This window comes from Oncorhynchus tshawytscha, linkage group LG09, assembly GCF_018296145.1.
Source record: "Oncorhynchus tshawytscha isolate Ot180627B linkage group LG09, Otsh_v2.0, whole genome shotgun sequence".
Lineage (NCBI taxonomy): Eukaryota > Metazoa > Chordata > Actinopteri > Salmoniformes > Salmonidae > Oncorhynchus > Oncorhynchus tshawytscha.
The window spans coordinates 7,959,502-7,977,378 of NC_056437.1; the positions used below are offsets into that span (position 1 = coordinate 7,959,502).

General features: G+C 42.2%; 1 protein-coding gene across 3 annotated transcripts in view; it reads left to right on the forward strand.

Moving 5' to 3' along the window:
• The first annotated feature begins 5,030 nt into the window (after positions 1 to 5,030).
• Positions 5,031 to 17,877, forward strand: part of LOC112257329 (lysosome membrane protein 2) — a 66,276-nt gene continuing 53,429 nt past the window's right edge. For all 3 annotated transcript variants that reach the window (XR_006084002.1, XR_006084003.1, XM_042326439.1), the window contains exon 1: positions 5,031 to 5,595. Coding sequence is in view for 1 of the 3 variants with exons in the window: in XM_042326439.1 (XP_042182373.1) it covers positions 5,473 to 5,595 (123 nt within the window). In the remaining 2 variants the exon portion in view is untranslated. The remainder of the gene's footprint in view (positions 5,596 to 17,877) is intronic.

Consider the following 17,877-nt stretch of genomic DNA (forward strand, 5'->3'; position numbering starts at 1 on the left):
CAAACAGGTCACTGACCATCTCGAATCCCACCGTACCTTCTCCGCTGTGCAATCTGGTTTCCGAGCCGGTCACGGGTGCACCTCAGCCACACTCAAGGTACTAAACGATATCATAACCGCCATCGATAAAAGACAGTACTGTGCAGCCGTCTTCATCGACCTTGCTAAGGCTTTCGACTCTGTCAATCACCATATTCTTATCGGCAGACTTAGTAGCCTCGGTTTTTCGGATGACTGCCTTGCCTGGTTCACCAATTACTTTGCAGACAGAGTTCAGTGTGTCAAATCGGAGGGCATGCTGTCCGGTCCTCTGGCAGTCTCTATGGGGGTGCCACAGGGTTCAATTCTCGGGCCGACTCTTTTCTCTGTATATATCAATGATGTTGCTCTTGCTGCGGGCGATTCCCTGATCCACCTCTACGCAGACGAAACCATTCTATATACTTTCGGCCCGTCATTGGACACTGTGCTATCTAACCTCCAAACGAGCTTCAATGCCATACAACACTCCTTCCGTGGCCTCCAACTGCTCTTAAACGCTAGTAAAACCAAATGCATGCTTTTCAACCGATCGCTGCCTGCACCCGCATGCCCGACTAGCATCACCACCCTGGATGGTTCCGACCTTGAATATGTGGACATCTATAAGTACCTAGGTGTCTGGCTAGACTGCAAACTCTCCTTCCAGACTCATATCAAACATCTCCAATCGAAAATCAAATCAAGAGTCGGCTTTCTATTCCGCAACAAAGCCTCCTTCACTCACGCCGCCAAGCTTACCCTAGTAAAACTGACTATCCTACCGATCCTCGACTTCGGCGATGTCATCTACAAAATGGCTTCCAACACTCTACTCAGCAAACTGGATGCAGTCTATCACAGTGCCATCCGTTTTGTCACTAAAGCACCTTATACCACCCACCACTGCGACATGTATGCTCTACTCGGCTGGCCCTCGCTACATATTCGTCGCCAGACCCACCGGCTCCAGGTCATCTACAAGTCCATGCTAGGTAAAGCTCCGCCTTATCTCAGTTCACTGGTCACGATGGCAACACCCATCCGTAGCACGCGCTCCAGCAGGTGTATCTCACTGATCATCCCTAAAACCAACACCTCATTTGGCCGCCTTTCGTTCCAGTACTCTGCTGCCTGTGACTGGAACGAACTGCAAAAATCGCTGAAGTTGGAGACTTTTATCTCCCTCACCAACTTCAAACATCTGCTGTCTGAGCAGCTAACCGATCGCTGCAGCTGTACATAGTCTATTGGTAAATAGCCCACCCATTTTCACCTACCTCATCCCCATACTGTTTTTATTTATTTACTTTTCTGCTCTTTTGCACACCAATATCTCTACCTGTACATGACCATCTGATCATTTATCACTCCAGTGTTAATCTGCAAAATTGTAATTATTCGCCTACCTCATGCCTTTTGCACACATTGTATATAGACTCCCCCTTTTTTTCTACTGTGTTATTGACTTGTTAATTGTTTACTCCATGTGTAACTCTGTGTTGTCTGTTCACACTGCTATGCTTTATCTTGGCCAGGTCGCAGTTGTAAATGAGAACTTGTTCTCAACTAGTCTACCTGGTTAAATAAAGGTGAAATATTTTTTTTTTTTTAAAGGCTACCCTGCCGCCTCTTCTAACCACTAGGCTACCCTGCCGCCTCTACACTCAAACCACTAGGCTACCCTGCCGCCTCTACACTCAAACCACTAGGCTACCCTGCCACCTCTACACTCTACCCACTAGGCTACTTGCTAACCACTAGGCTACCTGCCTCCTCTACACTCTAACCACTAGGCTACCCTGCCTCTACGCTCTAACCACTAGTCTACCTGCCTCCTCACAACCCACTAGGCTACCTGCCTCCTCTACACTCTAACCACTAGGCTACTCTACACTCTAACCACTAGGCTACCTGCCGCCTCTACACTCTAACCACTAGGCTACCTGCCGCCTCTACGCTCTAACCACTAGTCTACCTGCCTCCTCTACACTCTACCCACTAGGCTACCTGCCTCCTCTACACTCTACCCACTAGGCTACCTGCCTCCTCTACACTCTAACCACTAGGCTACCTGCCGCCTCTACACTCTAACCACTAGGCTACCTGCCGCCTCTACACTCTAACCACTAGGCTACCTGCCTCCTCTACGCTCTAACCACTAGTCTACCTGCCTCCTCTACACTCTAACCACTAGGCTACCTGCCTCCTCTACACTCTAACCACTAGGCTACCTGCCTCCTCTACACTCTAACCACTAGGCTACCTGCCGCCTCTACACTCTAACCACTAGGCTACCTGCCGCCTCTACACTCTAACCACTAGGCTACCTGCCTCCTCTACGCTCTAACCACTAGGCTACCTGCCGCCTCTACACTCTAACCACTAGGCTACCTGCCACCTCTACACTCTAACCACTAGACTACTCTAACTCTAACCACTGGGCTACCTGCCGCCTCTACACTCTAACCACTAGGCTACCTGCCTCCTCTACACTCTAACCACTAGCTACCTGCCTCCTCTACACTCTAACCACTGGGCTACCTGCCGCCTCTACACTCTAACCACTGGGCTACCTGCCTCCTCTACACTCTAACCACTAGGCTACCTGCCTCCTCTACACTCTAACCACTAGGCTACCCTGCCTCCTCTACACTCTAACCACTAGGCTACCTGCCGCCTCTACACTCTAACCACTAGGCTACCTGCCACCTCTACACTCTAACCACTAGGCTACCTGCCTCCTCTACACTCTACCCACTAGGCTACCTGCCTCCTCTACACTCTAACCACTAGGCTACCTGCCTCCTCTACACTCTAACCACTAGGCTACCCTGCCACCTCTACACTCTAACCACTAGGCTACCCTGCCTCCTCTACACTCTAACCACTAGGCTACCCTGCCACCTCTACACTCTAACCACTGGGCTACCTGCCGCCAAAAACAGAGCCATAAACACAGTAATACACCACAGAGTACATATTTGTAATATCTGCATAAGTACAAGGTTGTCACTACTTGTTGCACAGGATTTATGACTATGAAGACTATGAAGTAGTCCTAGTTGGTACTGTAGGCCAGCTAACGTTTGCTATCTACAGTTAGCCAGCTAGCGAACACTAGGCTAGTTAACTACCAATGCTAAATCGTCCAGCAGAGTTCATGTATCCAAAAAAAGATAATAAAATTGCATGGAAATCTTACTTTCCCTCTCTCCTGTGTTGAAGTCTGGATTTTTCACAATGACGTTCTTCTCGCCCTGTTACATGACGTCAGTGTAAACACACGGGCTTCTTCGAGGTCATCTTTATTTGGAGCAGATTATGACATGATGCCTTGCACCAATATATCCCATCCAAAAGTGAGGATGTTCCCTCGAAAGTGAAACCCTTGCAGGGTTACATTATGGAATAAGAGTTTGCCGTATGATCATTTTAGGTGCATTTATAAACCATCATTCAACCAAGCTTATTAGAAGTTGGCAAGCACTAATGACTATTTCACCATTTTTACCATCACTTTTTTATGTGTCAATATTTTTTTAAATTGATGGTTAATGTAATTGATCCATTATCAAATGCATCGTAAATGTATTTAACAATTTAAAGTCTTTTTTTTTCCTTCATGCGAACAGTTTGTGAGCACGTTTTTGCCATTGAGCCTGGGCATCGGAATCCGGAGCTCTAGCTCCTTATTGCAGGGTCCATGCTACCTGGAATCCTTGGGATGTCCCTACCAGAAACCCTAACCTTCATTTTTAGTCAAAAACAACTTTGTATCGAAAGTAGTGCGTTTGTTTGACGGCCTGCACATGCGCAGTTCGGCACTAGATGACAGACCACGATGACTTATTTCTACACATCAACTAAGCTAGCCAATGTCCCCATGACATCACCTACAAGTGTCATCTGGGATTTCTATAGAGCCCATTAGCTTGTAGTCTGGTTCGTCCAGCCATCCCTTTGCGAAAAATGTATGGGGAAAGAATAGGGTTTTGAAATGAACACAGAAAATAAGGTCTGAGGTTAACACAGGCTTAGGAGTTCTTATAGGTTTTGTTCTATGAAATAATAGCACTCAGTTAACACAACCTGTCATTTAGCAGACGCTCTTTTCCAGAGCGACTTACAGTAGTGAGTTGATTTATTTTTGATCTATATGAATTATGAAGCCTTTCTGTTTCTTTTTTTATTATGACTCAAATTCTTCAGAATTCACAAAAATTTGATGAAGATTAACTCATAGAACAACCCAAAGGTTGCGAGTTCGAATCTCATCACTGACAATTTTAGCCAATTCATTTTCTTTAAACTTCATTCTAGTTTGTTTTTTTTAGCTACTTTGCAAATAGCTACTTAGCATGTTAGCTAAACCTTGCCCTAACCCTAACATTAACCCGTTTAGCTAAGCCATTCCCCTAACTTTAACCCTTTAACCTAACTCTTAAACTTAACCCTAACCACTAGCCTAGATAACATTAGCTACCTAGACACCTAGCTAGAATTCCTAACGTATAGAATGTTTAGAAAATGTGTAACATATTGTATGTTTTTCTAATTCGTAACATATTATACGAAATGGGCGATGGACGTCCACAAGTGAATACATTTCATTCAAAACGTAACATATAATGAATGGAGTGACTTGGATTGACATAGTCTACAGAATAATACGACCACAGCCTCAGTTTAGCAAATTCATAACATATAATTAGGCTACAATTTGTATTATATATATTACGTATTGTAGCCAAATTCGTAACATATTATATGAAATGGGTGATGGACATCCACAAAGTAATTACATACCATAGGAAACGTCATACTAAATGGAGTGTCTCGGATGTATGTACAGAATAATACGACATGCTCTGAGACCACAACCCCAGCCTGTAAACAGCACTGACACACGTGTTGAGGGGAGACAACAGCCGTTCAGTTGTGACCAATCAACATTCGCTAACGCACGGAGGGCACAAGTGTGACCTTGTAGGACGCTACAAATATCCACTGGCATGTTTTATACAGTTTACTACCCCTTCACCACCCCGGACTGCAGTCCAACTCCTTTTGCTGTGAAATATCTTTTTACATTATTAACCAGAAAGCGGATGGTTAATTAAAGTTAGCTTAATTCCCCTTTCTTGGACCGCCTATAAACTAAGAAGAATAAAGAAACGATTACCGTTATTATTCATTTTTGTCGACTAAAAAACGGTCGCTCCTGCAGAATAGAAGTTCTGTCACATCTTGCAGAAACGAAAAAACGGACCACAAAGATCAGTCAACAAGGTCAACTTTGAATAAGTTTCTTTGTTACCGTTTGCACAGTGAAGGGAACTTGCAGATAAAAACACAACAGGCTCAGTAGCCACGTTTCAACGGCATCATCCTCCGCTTCTTCTACGCAGTGGTCGAACTTTTACGCACTGTTGTCCCGGAGTCACCTTTATCATGACGCGAAGATCTTGTGCGATATATGGAGTAGGGATTGTTTGCGCCAGTCTACTGATCATCGGGATTGGCTTGGTTGTGACTCAAGTATTTCAAACTTTGATCCATAACCGGTTAAAAAAGGTAAATGTATTTATTATACAAAAGTTAAGTCATTTGTATTTTATATTTTATAGTGTTATAACAATGGTTTAAGTCACGAGATGTTTTCATTCATAGGCCTACACCTTCAGTGGAAATAATATTTGTAGAGACTGAAAAGCCTCTGGTCAGAGTAAAAACATTGATGAAAGTGTTGCTGTTCACATGGCTTCTGCATGAACTAGGGTCTGCCTCTCTCTCATATATCAGCCCAGGGTAGCTATGGTACAGCTCTGTACTGAAGAGCGAAAAATAGGCGTCAACACTTATCTCTGCAGGGAAGGAGCAGTAACCTATACTATTATTTACACAGATGATGTTGAAATTATACTGTATGTTGACAACTACTATGATTTTAGATATCATGGAGGGCACCTTGTCGTTGAACAAGAGGGTAGCTAGGTACATGCATGTGAATATGCATTATATACCCTTATATCATCATTACATTGTCCCAGTTTTCAGTCAATCTTGTCACAAAGGGTGTATAATTTGACACACTAAACTATCCAGGAAGCCTAACAAGCAAAACATTGACTTATCTAATTAAACTATCCAGGAAGCCTAACAAGCAAAACGTTGACTTAATCTAATTCAATAATACAGATTTGAGTCCTTTGTTTACAATAGCATTCAGTCCCTATTGATATGATAAACATTGTAAACCCCTATAATATTACATGATTTATCATCACTTTGTTGTTGTTGTTGTTATTGTTGTTGTTGTTGTGATTAGTGCTACTGTTCAATGCTATCACGTTTCAATACCCAGATGCAGACAATGTCGAAGTATCAACAGTTTACTAATCCCACAAGGGCAGGCAAAAGACAGGTCAAGGGCAGGCAGGGGTCAGTAATCCAGATAGGTGGGGCAAAGGTACAGGACGGCAGGCAGGGTCAGGGCAGGGTCAGGGCAGGGTCAGGGCAGGCTCAGGGTCAGGGCAGGCAGAAATGGTCAACACCGGGAAAACAGGAACAATCGAGAGACAGGAACAGAGGGAAAAACGCTGGTAGGCTTGACGAAACAAACTAACTGGCAACAGACAAACAGAGAACACATGTATAAATACACAGGGGATAATGGGGAAGATGGGCGACACCTGGAGGGGGGTGGAGACAATCACAAAGACAGGTGAAACAGATCAGGGTGTGACAAATGCCACTGATATGCATTTTCCATGCTCTCATTGAAGAACCTCAGTCAGAAGCGTTTTCCTGAGCTGGATAAGGACGAGGCATCTTCTCTGTGCATCCCCAAATGGCACCCTGTTCCCTATATATTGCACTACTTTAGACCAGAGCCCCTATGGAACCCTATTCCCTATATAGTGCACTACTTTAGACCAGAGCCTTATAGAACCCTATTCCCTATATATAGTGCACTACTTTAGACCAGAGCCCTATAGAACCCTATTCCCTATATAGTGCACTACTTTAGACCAGAGCCCAATGGGGTCCTGTTTAATAGTAGCACACTATGTAGGGAATAGGGTGCCATTTGGGAGGCAGACCTGTCTCACATGTGGCAAACAGCATGGCATTATATGTACAATTATCCACCTGTTGTGCGTGCATGCGTGCGTGTGTGTGTGTGTGTGTGTGTGTGGTCAATCACATAATACTGCATGTTCCTTTATACAATTCAACCTCTTGTAGTTGAAGAACTATACAATGACAACATTTCATATAACTTAGAATACGTTTACAGTAATGGCTTTTATTAAAACCATTTTCAGTTTTTAGTACGGGATGTAGAGAATGAGAGTGGACAGTTCTGTGTTCCAAATATTTATGATTCTAAGGTGATTTTGTTTAAATCTGTTCATACAACTTTCCCCATGTGTCAGAGGAGGTTCCTTGCAGTTGGTTGCAAAGGATGGATTCCACAGCTAAGAATAACTAACTGTGCCTTAGCCCATGCAGACAACCCTGTGGTGTTCCAACCCAGAGCTAGGCCACTGCCCAAACAAATTACTTTTAGGCAGAGGGAGGCAGAGGGAGGCAGTGGGAGGCAGAGGGAGGCAGAGGGATGCAGAGGGAGGCAGTGGGAGGCAGAGGGAGGCAGAGGGAGGCAGAGGGGCAGTGGGAGGCAGTGGGAGGCAGAGGGAGGCAGTGGGAGGCAGAGGGAGGCAGTGGGAGGCAGAGGGAGGCAGAGGGGCAGTGGTAGGTAGAGGGAGGCAGTGGGAGGCAGAGGGAGGCAGAGGGAGGCAGAGGGAGGCAGTGGGAGGCAGTGGGAGGCAGAGGGAGGCAGAGGGAGGCAAGGGAAGCAGAGGGAGGCAGAGGGAGGCAGTGGGAGGCAGAGGAAGGCAGAGGGAGGCAGTGGGAGGCAGAGGGAGGCCTTGAAGCAGAGGGAGGCAGTGGGAGGCAGAGTGGGAGGCAGTGGGAGGCAGAGGGAGGCAGTGGGAGGCAGAGGGAGGCAGTGGGAGGCAGAGGGAGGCAGAGAGAGGCAGTGGGAGGCAGAAGGAGGCAGTGGGAGGCAGAGGGAGCGATAAAAGGGAGTAATACACCCCTTGGGTTAAGCAGCTGTTGATTGAATCAATATGCTACACAGCCTGTGGGTTCAATGGCGGGAAGGACAGGATAGATAGTGTGACTGAAGCTAGGTTCATGGAACTATGGGTACATCTCAAATGGAAGCCTATTTCCTATATACTTTAGTGCACTACTTTAGACCAGAGCCCTATGGGGTCCTGTTTAAAAGTAGTGCACTATATAGGGAATAGGGCTCCATTTGGGACACAAAATGCATAGTGTGACTGATGTTCAGATTCCACAGAGACTTCCTGCCTGGTTTTGTGGATCGGGGTGTGGGGGTAGGCGACTAGATTCAGCCACGGGCCGTGATTTTTGTTGGAACAAATAGTCCAGGGGACTGGAAAATAATTGTAATAATTTGTACACTGCAAATTGACCGCAACTTAGATTGTATTAGAAAATAACAATAATTTCCCACCTTGATTACATTGAGACACGATCACATCTCTTTTTATTTTATTTGTGGGGGTAGTTTTTTATTTTATTTCTATTTATTTAACTGGGCATGTCAGTTAAAAGCTCATTCTTATTTACAATGTCAGCCTACCCCGGCCAAACCCGGACAACAGGTTTCCTAAATTATTTTGATTTTTTTTGCTGAATCCCTAGTGATTTTATACTTTTTTGACCAAAAACTATAATAAAAATCATAAAAAATAGATGACAAATTTTGGGGTAGGGGGCAAAAACAATCCCTCGCGTGGCAGTTTTGGCCCACGGACCCACCTGTTACCGACCCCTGGTGTAGAGGATTTCTTGGCCTTGTTACAGAAGTCATAAGTCAGTCACAGTTGTAAAACAGTGGATGTGCAAGGTCAAAGATAGCTTTTAACTGTACATAAATAAATTAATATGAGTATAACCTTTTGTGCTTTACTCACATACACAATGTCCTTCTCACTCCTTTAAGTGCCAAACCAGCTGGATGTGACAAGTGATTTGTAACGGTTAGTAAGCAAGTGAGGAAAGGTTCCTGGAAAATCTTTGGATGAAAACTGTAGTGTAGGACGGGTTTAATAAATAATTGAATTCAGAGGTTAAATTGTAACATATTCCACTAATCTCTGCACACCTAATCTATTGAAATATACTATACTGTATATATGGTACAGAAAGGTTTAGCATAAACTATTTTGTTTTTTACTGTACAGAGTACCTTCATAAACTATTCATATTGTGTTAAATTCATGTCATCATTAATCACAGTAAGATAAATACAGTAACGTTCTCTCTTCAGGGCATCTCTGTTTGTTGGTGTTAGAAGCCCAGGAAATTCTGTTTCCAGTAACGTTCTCTCTTCAGGGCATCTCTGTTTGTTGGTGTTAGAAGCCCAGGAAATTCTGTTTCCAGTAACGTTCTCTCTTCAGGGCATCTCTGTTTGTTGGTGTTAAAAGCCCAGGAAATTCTGTTTCCAGTAACGTTCTCTCTTCAGGGCATCTCTGTTTGTTGGTGTTAGAAGCCCATGACTTCAGAAAACACAGTGCTTTGAACATACAATGTTTTCATTATACATATTTGACACACAGTGATGCTGTGCACATTCATTTATACAGTAAATATCATTCTGCGCACCCTTACCTGGGATTTGGACTCACAACCACTTGGTTTACGGCATTCCGATCCTCCTGCCACGCCACCATGCCCGTGTCAGTTATCAGTTATTCTGACAATTTCCTCAGTTCCAAACTGCCTCTGCAAGCAACGTCAACAAAATAACTGTTCGTCGGGAGCTTCATGAAATGGGTTTTCATGCAGCCTAAGATTACCATACGCAATGCCAAGAGCTTGGCTGGAGTGGTGAAAAAGCTTGCCGCCATTGGACTCTGGGAGCAAGCATTTTGCTACACCCGCAATAACATCTGATAAACACGTGTATGTGATCAATTGATTTGATTTGAGCAGTGGAAACGTGTTCCCTGGAGTGATGAATCACGCTTCACTACCTGGCAGCTCGATGGACTAACCTGGGTTTGGCGGATGCCAGGAGAACTCTTCCTGCCCCAATCCATAGTGGCAACTGTAAAGTTTGGTGGAGGAGGAATAATGGTCTGGGGCTGTTTTTTGTGGTTCGGGCTAGGCCCCTTAATTCCATTGAAGGGAAATCTTAACGCTACAGCATACAATGACATTCTAGATGATTCCAACTTTGTGGCAACATTTTGGGGAAGGCTCTTTCCTGTTTCAGCATGACAATTCCCCCGTGCACAAAGCAAGGTCCATACAGAAATGGTTTGTCGAGATTGATGTGAAAGAACTTGACTGGCCTGCAACAGAGCCCTGACCTCAACCCCATTGAACACCTTTAGGATGAATTGGAACACCGACTGCGAGCCAGGCCTAATCGCCCAACATCAGTGCCCGACCTCACTTCATGCTCTTGTGGCTGAATGGAAGCAAGTCCCCGCAGCAATGTTCCAACATCTGAAGAGTGGAGGCTGTTATAGCAGCAAAGGGGGGACCAACTCCATATTAATACCCATGATTTTGGAATGAGATGTTTGACGAGCAAGTATCCACACACTTTTGGTTATCTTGTGTATGTAGTTTGAAAATATTGTATGTTAAAAGCAGTGTGTGGGTGCTACTCACAACATTTTTAACTACATTTTCTCAAACAACAACAAAATGCCCGTGGAACCCATTACTAAATAATACTTAGTTGAATCAACCAGATCATTTTTGACAGTGTTTGTTGGTGTGAGAATCCCTTGAGATTCCATTCACAGTGGTGTTCTATCTTCATGGCACGGTTCTAGCCTGCATCATAAGATAACTACTTTGTGGCCTTTCTCACATTGAGATCACACTCAAGGTTGTGGTTATGGTCACATGCAGTGTGTAACATTCCACATTGCCACAGTTCCCACCGAATGGAAGTTCATCCCATTTAAACTGTCTAGTACTGTGCCTTCAATATATGGAGAAAGAGTGAGAAAGAAAGACAGAGAGAGGGAGAGATCCTGAGAATTTAACACAATATGAATAGAATATACTGTATTAAAGGAGGAAATACTGTTACGTGTCCAGCAGTACTAATCTGTTGTGTCCAGCAGTACTAATCTGTTGTGTCCAGCAGTACTAATCTGTTACGTGTCCAGCAGTACTAATCTGTCAGCTGTCCAGCAGTACTAATCTGTTATGTGTCCAGCAGTACTAATCTGTTATGTGTCCAGCAGTACTAATCTGTTATGTGTCCAGCAGTACTAATCTGTTATGTGTCCAGCAGTACTAATCTGTTATGTGTCCAGCAGTACTAATCTGTTATGTGTCCAGCAGTACTAATCTGTTAGCTGTCCAGCAGTACTAATCTGTTAGCTGTCCAGCAGTACTAATCTGTTATGTGTCCAGCAGTACTAATCTGTTAGCTCCACCACCTCTACCTTGTTTATCAGCTCTGAATACATTATAACCGTCAATATCCAAGTCCAGAATGTCAAGATTCCTCTGCATAGTCTAGCTCTTGATGTAGTCCAGTTTAGGAAGTGTGCTCCTAATATTCAGATACATCAACCCAAGTCCTTTATGATTTTTTAAAGTCACATGGAGTGTCCGTCTCAAACAAACTACGTTCAATATGCAGATGCTGGCCCTGTCTGATGGTTGATATTGATATACACTTGAAGTCAGAAGTTTACATACACCTTAGCCAAATACATTTAAACTCAGTTTTTCACAATTCCTGACATTTAATCCTAGTAAACAATTCCCTGTTTTGTGTCAGTTAGAAACACCACTTTATTTTAAGAGTGTGAAATGTCAGAATAATAGTAGAGAGAATTATTTATTTCAGCTTTTATTTCTTTCATCGCATTCCCAGTGGGTCAGACATTTACATACACTCAATTACTATTTGGTAGCATTGCCTTTAAATTGTTTAACTTGGGTCAAACGTTTTGGGTAGCCTTCCACAAGCGTCCCACAATATGTTGGGTGAATTTTGGCCCATTCCTCCTGACAGAGCTGGTGTAACTGAGTCAGGTTTGTAGGCCTCCTTGCTTGCACACGCTTTTTCAGTTCTGCCCACAAATTTTCTATAGGATTGAGGCCAGGGCTTTGTGATGGCCACTCCAATACCTTGACTTTGTTGTCCTTAAGCCATTTTGCCACAACTTTGGAAGTATGCTTTGGGTCATTGTTCATTTGGAAGACCCATTTGCTACAAAGCTTTACCTTCCTGACTGATGTCTTGAGATGTTGCTTTAATATATCCACGTAATATTCCTCCTCATGATGCCATCTATTTTGTGAAGTCAACAGTCCCTCCTGCAGCAAAGCACCCCCGCAACATGATGCTGCCACCCCTGTGCTTCACGGTTGGGATGGTGTTCTTCGGCTTGCAAGCCTCCCCCTTTTTCCTCCAAACATAACGATGGTCATTATGGCCAAACAGTTATATTTGTGTTTCATCAGACCAGAGGACATTTCTCCAAAAAAGTACGATCTTTGTCCCATGTGGGGCGGCAGGGTAGCCTAGTGGTTAGAGCGTTGGACTAGTAACCGGAAGGTTGCGAGTTCAAACCCCTGAGCTGACAAGGTACAAATCTGTCGTTCTGCCCCTGAATAGGCAGTTAACCCACTGTTCCTAGGCTGTCATTGAAAATAAGAATTTGTTCTTAACTGACTTGCCTAGTTAAATAAAGGTAAAAAATACAAATTAAATGTGCAGTTGCAAACTGTAGTCTGGCGGTTTTGGAGTAGTGTCTTCTTCCTTGCTGAGCGGCCTTTCAGGTTATGTCGATATAGGACTCGATTTACTGTAGATATAGACAGTGGATATAGATACTTTTGTATATGTTTCCTCCAGCATCTTCACAAGGTCCTTTGCAGTTGTTCTGGGATTGATTTGCGTTTTTCGCACCAAAGTAAGTCTAGGAGACAGAATGCGTCTCCTTCCTGAGCGGTATGGTTCCATGGTATTTATACTATACTATTATTTGTACTGATGAACGTGGCACCTTCAGGCGTTTGGAAAATGCTCCCAAGGATGAACCAGACTTGTGGAGGTTTTCAATTTTTTTTCTGAGGTATTGGCTAATTTCTTTTGATTTTCCCATGATGTCAAGCAAAGCTGCACTGAGTTTGAAGGTAGGCCTTGAAAACACATCCACAGGTACACCTCCAATTGACTCAAACAATGTCAAGTAGCCTATCAGAAGCTTCTAAAGCCATGACATAATTTTCTGGAATAAATCTACACTATGTAAAGGCACAGTCAATTTAGTGTATGTAAACTTCTGACACTCAATGGCAGTATAGACAACAGTACGACGATAAAGCTTAGAAGGGATGGGGGGTATTACCTGAGCAGTGCTTGGTCTATCTTTGAGTGCATAATGGGTCATCTGTGTTTGGTATACTCCCACTGGACATGTGATTAAATGGGTTGTGGTTGCAAAGATCTCAGAAACAACACCTTTCTCTTGCTGTTTCCCTAATGGGTAATTAGTCCTTCTGTAATTTGCCGTTATCAGCTTTGTGCTTTCTGTTAAAATATTTGAAAAACTCCTCAACTATAAACCTATAGGGAGGGAGGGTTTGGGAGGGAAGGATTGCCTCATGCCACCTGAGCAGAGCCACATTGTGACAATCAGCTAATACAGTCCAGAATACAGTCAGCTAACACAGTCCACAATACAGTCCAGAATACAGTCAGATAATACAGTCCAGAATAGAGTCAGTTAATACAGTCCAGAATACAGTCAGATAATACAATCCAGAATAGAGTCAGATAATACAATCCAGAATACATTCTAATACAGTCCAGAATACAGTCAGATAATGCAGTCCAGAATACAGTCAGATAATACAGTCCAGAATACAGTCGGATAATACAGTCCAGAATAAAGTCCAGAATACAGTCAGATAACACAGTCCAGAATATAGTCAGATAATACAGTCCAGAATACAGTAAGCTAATACAGTCCAGAATACAGTAAGCTAATACAGTCCAGGATACAGTCAGATAACACAGTCCAGAATACAGTCAGATAATACAGTCAGATAATACAGTCCAGAATACATTCTAATACAGTCCAGAATACAGTCCAGAATAGAGTCAGATAATACAGTCAGACAATATAGTCCAGAATACAGTCAGATAACACAGTCCAGAATACAGTCAGATAATACAGTCCAGAATACAGTTAGCTAATACAGTCCAGAATACAGTCAGATAATACAGTCCAGAATACAGTCAGACAATACAGTCCAGAATACAGTCTGATAATACAGTCCAGAATACAGTCAGATAATACAGTCAGCTAATACAGTCCAGAATACAGTCAGATAATACAGTCCAGAATACAGTCAGATAATACAGTCAGCTAATACAGTCCAGAATACAGTCAGATAATACAGTCCAGAATACAGTTCAGAATACAGTCGGAGGATACAGTCTGATAATACAGTCCAGAATACAGTCCAGAATACAGTCCAGAAAACAGTCAGATAATACAGTCAGCTAATACAGTCCAGAATACAGTCAGATAATACAGTCCACAATACAGTCAGATAATACAGTACAGAATACAGTCAGACAATACAGTCCAGAATACAGTCAGCTAATACAGTCAGATAATACAGTCAGATAATACAGTCCAGAATACAATCCAGAATACAGTCAGATAATACAATCCAGAATACATTCTAATACAGTCGGATAATACAGTCCAGAATACAGTCAGATAACACAGTCCAGAATATAGTCAGATAATACAGTCCAGAATACAGTAAGCTAATACAGTCCAGAATACAGTCAGATAACACAGTCCAGAATACAGTCAGATAATACAGTCAGCTAATACAGTACAGAATACAGTCAGACAATACAGTCCAGAATACAGTCAGATAATACAGTCCAGAATACAGTAAGCTAATAGAATACAGTCCAGAATACAGTCAGACAATACAGTCCAGAATACAGTCAGATAATACAGTCCAGAATACAGTCAGATAATACAGTCCAGATTACAGTCCAGAATACAGTCAAATCAAATCAAATCAAATCAAATTTTATTTGTCACATACACATGGTTAGCAGATGTTAATGCGAGTGTAGCGAAATGCTTGTGCTTCTAGTTCCAACAATGCAGTAATAACGAGCAAGTAATCTAACTAACAATTCCAAAAAAAACTACTGTCATACACAGTGTAAGGGGATAAAGAATATGTACATAAGGATATATGAATGAGTGATGGTACAGAGCAGCATAGGCAAGATGCAGTAGATGATATCGAGTACAGTATATACATATGAGATAAGTATGTAAACCAGTGGCATAGTTAAAGTGGCTAGTGATACAGTATTACATATGCAGTCGATGATATAGAGTACAGTATCAATATGCAGATGAACCAGGGTAAGTAACATTATATAAGGTAGCATTGTTTAAAGTGGCTAGTGATATATTTACATCATTTCCCATCAATTCCCATGATTAAAGTGGCTGGAGTAGAGTCAGTGTCATTGACTGGCAGTAGCCACTCAATGTTAGTGGTGGCTGTTTAACAGTCTGATGGCCTTGAGATAGAAGCTGTTTTTCAGTCTCTCGGTCCCAGCTTTGATGCACCTGTACTGACCTCGCCTTCTGGATGGCAGCGGGGTGAACAGGCAGTGGCTCGGGTGGTTGATGTCCTTGATGATCTTTATGGCCTTCCTGTAGCATCGGGTGGTGTAGGTGTCCTGGAGGGCAGGTAGTTTGCCCCCGGTGATGCGTTGTGCAGTCAGATAATACAGTCCAGAATACAGTCAGCTAATACAGTCAGATAATACAGTCAGCTAATACAGTCCAGAATACAGTCAGATAATACAGTCAGATAATACAGTCAGATAATACAGTCAGATAACACAGTCCAGAATATAGTCAGATAATACAGTCCAGAATATAGTCAGATAATACAGTCCAGAATACAGCAAGCTAATACAATCCAGAATACATTCTAATACAGTCAGATAACACAGTCCAGAATATAGTCAGATAATACAGTCCAGAATACAGTAAGCTAATACAGTCCAGAATACAGTAAGCTAATAGAATACAGTCCAGAATACAGTCAGACAATACAGTCCAGAATACAGTCCATAATACAGTCAGATAATACAGTCAGATAATACAGTTCAGAATACAGTCCAGAATACAGTACGATAATACAGTCAGATAATACAATCCAGAATAGAGTCAGATAATACAATCCAGAATACATTCTAATACAGTCCAGAATACAGTCAGATAATACAGTCCAGAATACAGTCAGATAATACAGTCCAGAATACAGTCGGATAATACAGTCCAGAATACAGTCCAGAATACAGTTCAGAATACAGTCAGATAACACAGTCCAGAATATAGTCAGATAATACAGTCCAGAATACAGTAAGCTAATAAAGTCCAGAATACAGTAAGCTAATACAGTCCAGAATACAGTCAGATAACACAGTCCAGAATACAGTCAGATAATACAGTCAGCTAATACAGTACAGAATACAGTACAGAATTCAGTCAGACAATACAGTCCAGAATACAGTAAGCTAATACAGTCCAGAATACAGTAAGCTAATACAGTCCAGAATACAGTAAGCTAATACAGTCCAGAATACAGTCAGATAACACAGTCCAGAATACAGTCAGCTAATACAGTCAGATAATACAGTCAGCTAATACAGTCCAGAATACAGTCAGATAATACAGTCAGATAATACAGTCAGATAATACAGTCAGATAACACAGTCCAGAATATAGTCAGATAATACAGTCCAGAATATAGTCAGATAATACAGTCCAGAATATAGTCAGATAATACAGTCCAGAATACAGCAAGCTAATACAATCCAGAATACATTCTAATACAGTCAGATAACACAGTCCAGAATATAGTCAGATAATACAGTCCAGAATACAGTAAGCTAATACAGTCCAGAATACAGTAAGCTAATAGAATACAGTCCAGAATACAGTCAGACAATACAGTCCAGAATACAGTCCATAATACAGTCAGATAATACAGTCAGATAATACAGTTCAGAATACAGTCCAGAATACAGTACAGATAATACAGTCAGATAATACAATCCAGAATAGAGTCAGATAATACAATCCAGAATACATTCTAATACAGTCCAGAATACAGTCAGATAATGCAGTCCAGAATACAGTCAGATAATACAGTCCAGAATACAGTCGGATAATACAGTCCAGAATACAGTCCAGAATACAGTTCAGAATACAGTCAGATAACACAGTCCAGAATATAGTCAGATAATACAGTCCAGAATACAGTAAGCTAATAAAGTCCAGAATACAGTAAGCTAATACAGTCCAGAATACAGTCAGATAACACAGTCCAGAATACAGTCAGATAATACAGTCAGCTAATACAGTACAGAATACAGTACAGAATTCAGTCAGACAATACAGTCCAGAATACAGTCAGATAATACAGTCAGCTAATACAGTACAGAATACAGTACAGAATTCAGTCAGACAATACAGTCCAGAATACAGTCAGATAATACAGTACAGAATACAGTAGGCTAATACAGTCCAGAATACAGTAAGCCAATACAGTCCAGAATACATAACACAGTCCAGAATACAGTCAGATAATACAGTCAGCTAATACAGTCCAGAATAGAGTCAGTTAATACAGTCCACAATACAGTCAGACAACACAGTCCAGAATACAGTCAGCTAATACAGTCCAGAATACAGTAAGCTAATACAGTCCAGAATA